At 37.2% G+C, this 10,956-nt stretch overlaps 1 protein-coding gene across 2 annotated transcripts; it reads left to right on the forward strand.

Moving 5' to 3' along the window:
• Nucleotides 1–615: 615 nt before the first annotated feature.
• Nucleotides 616–9,636, forward strand: LOC135614425 (probable UDP-3-O-acyl-N-acetylglucosamine deacetylase 1, mitochondrial). 2 transcript variants are annotated; one of them, XR_010487536.1, is made up of 8 exons: nt 616–828; nt 914–1,216; nt 2,611–2,817; nt 6,133–6,231; nt 7,629–7,693; nt 7,813–7,957; nt 8,462–8,597; nt 9,208–9,636. XR_010487536.1 is itself a non-coding variant. In XM_065111793.1 (7 exons), the coding sequence occupies exons 1-7, from the start codon at nt 730–732 to the stop codon at nt 9,286–9,288; spliced, it is 999 nt and encodes a 332-aa protein (XP_064967865.1). In that variant the 5' UTR covers nt 617–729; the 3' UTR covers nt 9,289–9,636. The 2 variants fall into 2 exon arrangements, 1 of the variants encoding a protein (XP_064967865.1); XM_065111793.1 differs by lacking the exon at nt 8,462–8,597 and having other exon boundaries at nt 617–828.
• The last annotated feature ends 1,320 nt before the right edge of the window (nt 9,637–10,956 follow it).

Genomic DNA, 10,956 nt, shown 5'->3' on the forward strand with positions numbered 1-10,956 from the left:
ATATTTTTTATTTTAAAATTTAATTTTATCATTTAAATTTATTTAAATATAATAACAAAATCTTTAATAATAACATATTATCAACATTATGGATTTCTAATGGGAATATTATTTGATTAAATTAGTTATAAATAAACTAATTTACTTATCGGATGGATCATATCTTATGCGCTCCAACTCAATCTCGTTTATAGAAACATTATAATAAATCCGTTGTAATAATTTGAAAAATGAAATAGTTCAAATCAATTTGATGATCTTAGATTATGATCAATATTGATCGTATCATCGTCGAAAGATATATACTTATTATACTTATCATTTTAACCTTAGAAATGCTAACAAACAAGAAATTTAAATTCGACTAATTGTTAGGTTTCGTTCCCTGAATCTAAATATGTGTTGAATACCTAATTTTAATGGAATTTAACTGGATTAAACAAACCCCAATGTCCGAGGGAAAAAATATCCCAACATGTGGCCACCCCCAGAGAGAGATTCAAAGCCAACACGGACCCACCTCAGTCTTAAGCTAATAATTCTTTACGTGATGGCTTATCCACGTGGCATATCGTAGAGTCCACGTAGCATCATACTCTCTCGCGACATCCGCCGTACGCAATTAGCGGAAAGCGGCGCAAGTAACGAAGCCAAGCGAAGCGGCATCGCTCAAACCCCCGCGAGAACGTTAACGCGGCTCTCCATTCCGCGGCCGCCACCTCCCTGCCCATGACCTCGCCGCTCCTCCGCCACCACCACCGCCGCCGCCTCCTTTCCACCTGTACGCGAGCCCTTAAATGCGTCTCCCGTTCCATCTCCTGGAATCCGGTTCGTCCCACTCTTTCTCTACTCCCTCCTCTCTCTTTGTGGATACCTTTCCCTAAGTGGCCGACTTCTATGGGCCCCATGGCAGACGGGACGGCCGCAGCAAACCCTAGCCTCGTCTGTGTCCAGATCGGGGACGGCGCTGCACTCGGGCGACTTCACCACTGCTCGCCTCCTGCCGGCCGCCGCGGGGGAGGGGAGGTTCTTCGTCGCGGGGCACTCCCGGCCGCGCACGAGGATCCCCGCCGCGATCGGCCATGTCGTCGACTCCGCCCTCTGCACCACCCTCTCCCGCGACGGTACCAGGGTACGGACCGTTGAGCACCTCCTGTCCGCTCTGGAGGCATGCGGGGTGGATAATTGCCGCATCGAGATCGATGGTGGGGATGAGGTTTGCTTCCTTCTCGATCCACGTGTAGGAAAGTGGTTTCTGCTTAGGTAGCACTTAGACGCTTAAAATTTCATCTCTGAGTTAAAAGCTTGTGATAGTTAAATTAGAAAAGGGTAGCACGTTATTGGCTTGAAATTAAGTGTCTTGAGGCTCTTTGACATGCATTATGATGGGTTTTGGAATTGTATTAATTGTTGGATGTTCTAGGAAAACAATGGGTACAAATTTAATGTTTTACCATGGCCGAATCATAATCTAAAAATGTTGTTTTCGAAAAATAGAAAGATAGTTGGTTCCTAAATGAAGAGTGCAACATTGGAAAGGTTGATCTACCTTACACATGCTCTTCTACTTGAAATTTGCAACGAGGATCTATACGAGCAACTTGACTACGAAACTAAGGTTGCAAAGCACTCATAATTGATGAACTTCAAAGAGCGGTTGTATCAGTGGAAAAACTGAATGAAAAAGGTCTAGCTTATATAAATAGAGCAAAGATTGCATAGAAAAGCGATATGGACAAAGAAAATGTTGCTGTAGGGTTGGTGGAGGTCGGTCAGACTTAGTGTGGTGCTGGTGGATGGTAGCGATGGGACATTGAGGCCTGATGGTCATGGAGCTAGAGATGTGATGGTAAAGAAGGTGAAGGCTTGATGGTGGTGGTAGTGGAGAAAACATCACATTAAATATGACAGAGGCAGGACTTAGAAGAGATGGTTGTAATGAAGGCCAAAAGGTGGAGGAAATCGGTTCATGGTGGAGGTGGTTGTGAGATTGTGGAAGAGGAGGTGGTAGCACAGAGGAGGAAAGAAGTGCAGCAATTATTTCATTGCAAATTAGATGCTCATAGAGTATTCTTTTTCAAATTAGGACTACAAAACTAAATTGGCAGGCCACACTTTCTATCGAAATGCAACCCTAAAATTGATGGGGCTATATTCAAAATTCCTAGTTTGAAATCCTTAAAGTATTTTGTTTCAACGAAGTATCGTGATTGAGTATCTACTATCTCTTATATTCTGCTCGGGGTTCATTTGAAAAGAAAAAGAAAAGTACATTTTTTCATGATTTGTAATACCGTATTGCATCGCTCGGTATGGGCAGTACGTACCAGTCCGATAGAGGACTGGTATGGGTGGTATATCGGTACACCTTAGTGTACCATGTGTCGGTATGCTTGGTACGTACCATACCAACAGCTGATCGGTATACCGGTACGATGCGGTATTCAGAACCTTTTTTTTTTCTTTTCATATGATCATATATATTTATTGTTTCTTATGTATCTAGGTTATAGGCTAACAATTTTGGAAATGCACAATACAAGATATCTCAAGTTTAAACTTCAATTGCATATTGGAAATATTTGTTGTGACTGATTGACTAATACACAGGTTCCTTTGTTAGATGGATCAGCGAAGGAATGGGTGGAGGCTATAAAACAAGTTGGGTTATGTGTTGCAGAGGATCAACATGGCTATACTTTAGATAAACTAGTACCAGAACTCCATGAACCACTGTATTTATGGCATGGTAGTTCTTTCTTGATTGCCTTCCCTTCTCAGAAAATTTGCATCACTTATGGAATAGACTTTCCCAAGGTACATGCTACGTTTTGCCTCTTTGGAGTTTAATTTGTTTTCCTGCAGGGTATTTAGATCCTCATAAATTAGACATACCTTTTTAGTGTTATTATACTTGTATGCTGACCTTTACCTTAGATGTACTTGTTTAATATTTGTGATGCTTTCTCCTTCCTGTCATAATTTGTGTCATAGGTCAAGTCATTATGACCATTGTTATGGTCTCAATGTGTCATTTTTACCCTTGATTTTTCTATCAAAATAAACCATACTGTACAATATTATATGTTTATGGCTAGCTGTTGAGTTCTTTTGGTCTTGTATTTGTGGGAGATGGGTAATTAAACAACTCCTTTACCCATTTAGCTCGCCAAGTACTCTGAAATCATGGTTTTCCTTAAGTTTTCTTTCAATAAAGTTTTTCCTGTCTCCTTCGAAGTAAGTTTTCTCGAGTTAAAAGAAACATGTGGCAGCAAGTGTGATTCTAGTACTTGTAGTCGTTTTAAAATACCATTTAGGTCCTAATTCATTTTAAAATGTTGGCTAACTCCTGTCCCAATTGATCAGTCCTGGCAACTCAAATTGATGGCACATGGAGCCTCAAGAGGTGAATGCACCCAAATTACATCTTTGCTGAACCTAATTATAAGAATCTTGACTCCAAAGGTCCAATGACCTAGGATACAACTCAGTTGAATCTTAATAAGGCTCAACTGATTATCAATTGATGATAGTTTATCCTTAGTCAGTTGGATTGTCAATGATCAATGTGACCCAGTGATTTCAATAGGTGCTCGGGCGCTCACCTAGGCACTCGGGCGAGGCGAGGCGAGGCCCGAGCGCCTCGCTTCATGTCCAGGCGTCTCGCTTCAAAGAGGCGTCGCCTGGGCGCTCGCCCGAGCCCAGGAGTCGGGCGCTTTGGACGAGCGCCTAAGTTAAACCAGGCGACCGAACCAGTGTTTTACATATGGTTCAATCGAACCAACTAAAACGTCGATATCAGCCTCCCAGCATCCCTCTCGTGACTTCCCCAACCCTAACCTTGCTCGCGATTCTGCCGTTGACATTTCCTCTCTGCTGCCGTTGTTGTTGCCTCTCTTCGCTGTCATTGCTCTCCACTGCCACTGTCGCTGATTACCGTTGTTGTCGCTGCTCGCCTCTGCCTCTACTGCTGCTGCCACTATCGCCGCTCCCGCTCCTACTGCCGCTGCTCGCTGCTACCACTGCTGCTTCTTTCAGTCAGAAGCCTCAGTCTTACTCTTACACTGTGCCCTCGCTATCGCTGTCATTGTTCGCTGCTGCCGCTGCCACTACCGCTGCTGTCGCTGCTCGTCACTATCATCGCTCCCACTCTCGCTGCCACTACTATTACTCTTACTCCCTCTTCTCACGTCAACTCGATAGTATACTGTTAACAGTATATTAGCAATATACTGTTAATTGTATACTAGTAACAATATTTTTTTTATTTATTAGATTAATAATATATTATTTTGATTTTAATACTGCTAATTTTTATTTATTTAAAATTATTGTTATTGTTTTAAATTTTGAGATTTTTTGTTAATATGATATTGTGATTCTGTAAGCTTTTTTAATTTAATATCATATTTTTTTATTTAAATAATTATATTTATTAATTATATTATATATTTTTATATTTTAGTATCTCGTTTCACTATGGCGAGCGCCTAGTGTCTCGGGTGTTTTTAGGCATTGGCGCCTAGCGTTTTTTAAATCACTAATGTGACCCTATAAGCTGAACTTCACTTCATTACCAGTTATGTTTAGTTTTAATGTGTCTGTCTATGTGGCTAGTGCTATTCGTAGTTATTTTTGATGAGTTTTAGGTTTGATGTCTTAAAGAGTTACATTCAGTTGAATTTTTGGCCTTATCATTAATTTTGTTTTTCTACTATGCGTGTATGCCTGTTTTTTTGTTTGTGTGCTCTTCTTTTGGTCATCCTTCCACTCATCTCCATGCTGCTGCTTGGTCCCAACATGAAAAAATTATAAGATTTTTGCATAGGGATTTTTCTGGTATTTGTTTTAGAATCATATTTTAAGTGTTATTTTAGTTTATATCTATGTGGTGTTATAGTGTACAATCTTTTACAAATCACATCTGTGGGACTCCATTTTTTTTTAATCATGAGAGCACAAAGGAGACATGACTTTTAAAATACCTTAATCAGTCATTGACAGAGTATTATTGAGCATGCTGCATCAGGAAAGTTGTCTCATTAAAATGGAGGAGTTTGCTATATGTACATTTATATAAGGAAGTTTCTTTGGTTGTTGGTTATTCTTTTTTTTTCCTTTTGCAAAGGGTAAATAGTGAAGGCAGGGTTTGGTCCCAAGGCCTCAACCTAGCAATCAAGGTTGTTGTTATCTTACTTATTCCTCGTCTCCACCTTTTTTTTTAATTAATTTTTCTCTTTATTTTGCTGTGATAAAAGAAAAATTGATCAGATTTTCACGACTGCTTCCAGTTAACCTCTTGAGAGGAGCATATTTTACCTGAGCATTTGTCTCAGTGGGGAGACGTGTACTTCTCTTTATCTCTCGAGTATTCAAAAATCTTATATGCTTTATACTTTATAGTTTATTCCTTAGCTTGGCAAAAAAAAAAAAACTATTATCTTCTAAATTTGGTACTTAAATTACCGGAAGAATTTAGCATTTTTGTTTCTGTTTCATATTGTGATTAATGTACATGGTTGGATATAAGAGAGTAAAAGAAATGCAAACTCAATATGGAAAGAGACTGGCTATGAAATTAGTATGGTGGTACTTTGCACTTCTATCCTATATTTATGTTATTTAACTTTGCTAATAGATCTGTTGCAACAGTATTACTTTACTAACGTGAATTTGAAGCCATCTTTGGTTTCTGTCGTCTTCTCACCTTTAATGTTAGATCTGAAATCTCTCTTATTCATTTGGAAAATACCTAAACTATTAAGCTTAAAAGCTGCAAATACATTCTTTTAACTAGAATTGCAGAATGTTAGTGAAATGCCAAAAACTGGTCTGTCAGAGACACAGACTTAGTTCTTTTGAGTTTCTCCTTATTGGTCTACTGATATTTATTAGTTTTTCACTGGCATCCAAGCTTCTTGAATGTTGAAGCTGTACATGTATCTCTCTGATGACAAAATGAATTAAGAAATGGTATACATATCTTTTTTTGTGACAAATTTTTACTTAGAGTGCTGCCTGAAATATTCAGGAATTTTTAATTGAAGAGTTATGATAACTTGAGTGGATCATGATTATTAAGTCTGTAACATGTCATTCAAGAGACTAACTCATACATGCATGATTTAACAGGTACCATCCATTGGCTGTCAGTGGTTTTCTTCTTTCATGGATGAATCTACATACACAAAAGAAATAGCTTCCTCAAGAACATTTTGTGTTTATGAAGAGGTTCTCTAAATTCTCACTTTGCTTAGATTAGATATTGTTTGTTTTAATTGTTGGAATTGCTTTTGTTCACTCTGTGCTTGTTCCGTACGAAAGATGGCACTCAACTTAGTTATTCTTGATACATTTCTTTTCATCCTTGTTCTGGCGAGTAACTATTTTTCTTGTCCATTATTCTCTGCTTGTATTACCACTCAATGCCTGTTTCTAGGACTGGTTTCCTTCTTTAGATATCATCTTTACTTGTAAGCCCAGAAGGGATGTGAGCATGCCTGACTGACTGCATTTCTGCAGCATAAAAACATCTATGGACCCAGATAAGAGTGCCATCTGCATCTTTTCCATAAGACATCTGACCTTTAGTTGAGGATGTACTAAACAAGACATGTTTGAAATTCAACTTCACAGTAGCAAGCAATTCACTGTACCTTGACATAGGGATTACTTTAAATAAAGTTAAAAAACCGATGTGGGAGAATGCTGAATATGAACTAGTGTAATATGGACTTATTTTGTGTTGCACATTTCAACACAGATTCATGAGGACTAAACTGTTGAGCTGCTAAAAGGCAAAAAGGTGAAAAAGGTGCAGAAGAACAACATTGATCACCCACAAAGGAGGCATGTTTCATTATCAGATGATAGAATACAGTACTACCTACTAAATAAGAAAAGCATACAATTCTTAGTAGCAGCCAAAAGGAACACTACGCAGCTTGGTGTAGAATTCAGTAATGAGTCAGCTTTATCATATAATGAGCTGCTTAGTTGTAACAGGCCTTTGGACATCATGGCTTCCAGTGAGGACTTTTATTTGGGAGTTCTGATTGTGATTGCATGTTTGTGAACTGTCGTTAGGTGTATATTAGTTCAGGAGTCAAGTCCCATGATTTCAGCTTTTGAAAAAAAACACATGTCATTTCAATTAGGATTTAGTGGGTACCTACTAGGAAACTGCCTAATGGTGTCTTTTTTAATAGCTAGAAATTAAAGAGAATTATGAATTTATTTGAAATAATAGTAAGTTTTGTATTCTGACATGATGTTTTTGTTCCGTTAGTATACTGATTTTGATCATTCTATATGTGCTCTTGTTCAGATTGACCAAATCAGTTTCTGTAATCGATTCGGTTGACTAGACATTGTCTGGGTCTGCCACTGCCCAATCTGGTGCCAGGTGATAATTAAATGGCGATCCAACTTAACCTTTATTACAAAACACCTAAAGACCATTACTGTTTCAGAATTCTATTACTATTGCACCTTTTTTATTATGTTGCTTGATGAGTTTGTATTTCATTCCTACGTTATCATTCTTTGTCAACATATAACCACTTTACCCAAAAGCATCTTTCAATTGGAAACAGTTCTCTGAATAACTGAAAAGTGAACGGTTGCAGGTCGAGGGAATGCGCCGAGCTGGGCTGTGTAAAGGTGGATCAGCTGATAATGCTATTGTTTGCAGGTTGAGTTACGCATCATGGTCTAACATCATCTTTCTAAGTTTTGTTTTGTCAGTCTGAGTTACTTAGATATGTGTGGTTGTTGCTTTGACTGATCATTAAATCTTATTGTGCTTTCTAGCATCACTGGTGGCTGGCTAAATCCACCATTACGTTTCTTTGATGAACCTTGTCGCCATAAGGTTCTAGATCTTGTGGGCGACTTTTCTCTTTTTGCTCAAAATGGAAATCAAGGACTTCCCATCGCACACATAATTGCTTACAAGGTGTGTCTTTCCCTGGTGCATGTGTAAATTGTCATGTTTGTTTGGTTTACATATGAATTAAATAAGATTGTTAGAAATTTTGTATTACTTCTGTATTGCAAATCTGATCATATGCTTTTTATTTTCTTTTTTTAGATTAATGTTTTTGTTTGTAATTACTCAACCTCATTAAAGATCATACTTATGCTTGTCTAGCTGGCTCATATGTGTACATGTGTCCTAGTCAAAATAAGTTTTTCCCACTACCTTCTCTTTCTGGTGAGAGTGTGGATGATATATACTCTCCTATCATGTATTTTATTAAGATGGTGTATGTTAACTTGGAATTCTGGTTGTTCTGATAGGGGAATAGTAAAGGTAATGAAACTAATTATTATTGATATTTTGACATTAAATTGACAGTTATTTTCTCTAGGCATTTCTGTAAGTTTAAGATTAAAACAACTTGGTCTTGTATTTTTAAAAGCATATGAATATTTTGAGGGCTGTTATGGAGCCTCACAGGAGGCAGCTTTGAGATGGTAGCTGCGTAAGGGACCTGGAAAAATGATGGGCTGCACTAGCAAGGGCCCGTGGTCAGACTGCTCTACTGTGGCCAATCGCCCACACAAGGCAAAAGCTGTCTTTGTGAGACTTCCTGGTACTTTCTGACATACATATTGTGAACTTTTCACCCTGGATGTGCTTCATGCCAACTGATAGGTACCTGGCATTAAATATTAATTTTATTATATGAAAACCACTTTTTAGGGGAAACAACCCTGTGGGAGTTGAAGTGCCATAGATAGTCACCGTCTTCTTACAATCATAAACCAAGTCTTAAGCATCTTTTTCTTTTGTCTTTTTGCCTGCCCCCTCCTGTTCCTCATTTCCTTGCACCTCTCATAAAAGGGAGGGAAGGGAAAAAAAAAAAAGAGGCAGATATATATTTTTTCTGGGAGTTATTCTTGTTACGAAAGTGTAAATCATTTTCTTCATTAGTTGGCATGAAAGTAAAAGTACATTTTTTTGGTTAGTCATGTTGTTGTAGCTTTGTTAAATGTTTCATCAGCAGTTGCTACTTGCCCTATAAAGTTAGGTCAAAGAATTGATTTGTAAATTGATAATGCCTTTCTCCAGTTAGTGCTAACTACTAACTGCTTTTGTATAGTTGGATTGTTGTTGTTTTAGTGGTTATCCTGCAAAGGAGTTGCTACTGGGCTTGGGATCTGCATGTATTTTAGAATCTAATTACCTTATTTTCAATATAGGCTGGCCATGCACTACACACCGACTTCGTTCGTCTGCTGTCACGATCATCAACGGAACTAAGAGAAAGGCTAGTAAGATGAAGGATACAACATCCTTCTGAGCAGTCGCCATTTGGGAACTTCGGATAGTAGCAAGGACGCCATCTGATCACTTGCAGCCAGTCAATATTTATACTTGACAATGACTTTTAGATGAAAACAGGCTCATGAAGTCGGCTGAAGTGGCTTGGAGGTGCAACTTTTCTTATCGGAACTTTAGAGAGCTTGAGGGGTTGTTTCAAGACAACAATCCTCAAAGAAACTATGATTTGAAACAATCCTCAAAGAAGTGTCTAAGGAGAAACAACTAAAAGTCGACTAAATTTGAATTGTTGTAATTTACTGTATGTTTAATTAATTTCAAATCTGATATCAAGTGCTTCAATGTAAGTTGTCTTCTGTTTCTTATAAAAATTATATTTTGTCTTCTGTTTCTTATAAAAATAGCATTCGGAGTTTGTTTGGTAAAACCGTCTTCTGACTGTATGTTGCTTAACTGTTCATTTAAAGAGAGACTATGCTTTTTTAGATTTTTTTTATTCTGTTGTTGTAAATGTTAAGCAAGCATTGATTTTATTTCACATGACTGATCGAAAGTAATTATTATTAATTTTATTTCACAAGTTGAGTTTGATTGATAAAAAATAATGATTATATTCATAATTTCTCAGACAGCCTGAAGTAATAGATAAGGAGAGTGAAGCAATAGATAAAGAAGTCTAATTTTTCTATAGACATGAATCTGTTATTTTTCTAAATTCTTAGAGAGATGTATATGTAATTGCACGATTTTGTAGGGCATGTAATTAGATTTCTTTATATACTTGAGAGAGAATATGCAAACACATTCTGAAAACCGTCTTTGCTTATATACGTAATTCGATTTTATGTACTTCAGAATACGCCAAAAGAAAAGAAAGGGCTCCACAGCATATGAATTTTACTCGGATTCGCTTCGAGCTATCAAAATGTTAATTGCTTTATGAAATATATATTGAAAGATATTGATGGAATCTTAAAATTTTATCGTAAAAGAACCGAAAGAAATTGAAGAAAAAAGAACGATCGCTTCGAGGATCGATCTCCTTGATCACTTTGAGAGGATCGATCTTCTTGATCGCTTCGAGGTGATCAAGGAGGTCAATCCCCTCGAAGCGATCGTTTATTTTTCTTTCATTTTTTTTACAAAAAAACTTTAGGGTTCTGTCATTTCTTACCAGAGCCCTTATTTCTTTTATAATAAAACTTTATAGTTTTATCATTCAATCGATCAATCAATCAATGAAATATTATTCAAGTTTATTATTATAAACTGTAGGAGGTTGATCCCCTCAAAGCGATCAAGGAGCTCGATCCTCTCGAAGTGATCAAGGATGTCAATTCTTTCGAAGTGATCATCCATTTTTCTTTCATTTCTTTTACGATAAAACCTTAGAGTTCTATAGTATACTCACGTAGATAGCATAGTGAATGCTATTATTTGGGATTTTGTTCCAACGTATTTATTATAATAGGATTCATCATTCCCTCGCAAACTTTGCCTGAACCCAAAATGTTTCCCGCCAATGGTGTGGCAAAGAGGTGAGCAGATGTCACCTTTTCATGATAATAATAGATATGTATGAAATTTAAAATAATTTAATATATATTCTTATCGGAAAAATGATGGTCACAACAATATAAATGTAAGTTTATATATGTAATATATAT

The sequence above is a fragment of the Musa acuminata genome, chromosome BXJ2-6, assembly GCF_036884655.1.
Source record: "Musa acuminata AAA Group cultivar baxijiao chromosome BXJ2-6, Cavendish_Baxijiao_AAA, whole genome shotgun sequence".
NCBI lineage: Eukaryota > Viridiplantae > Streptophyta > Magnoliopsida > Zingiberales > Musaceae > Musa > Musa acuminata.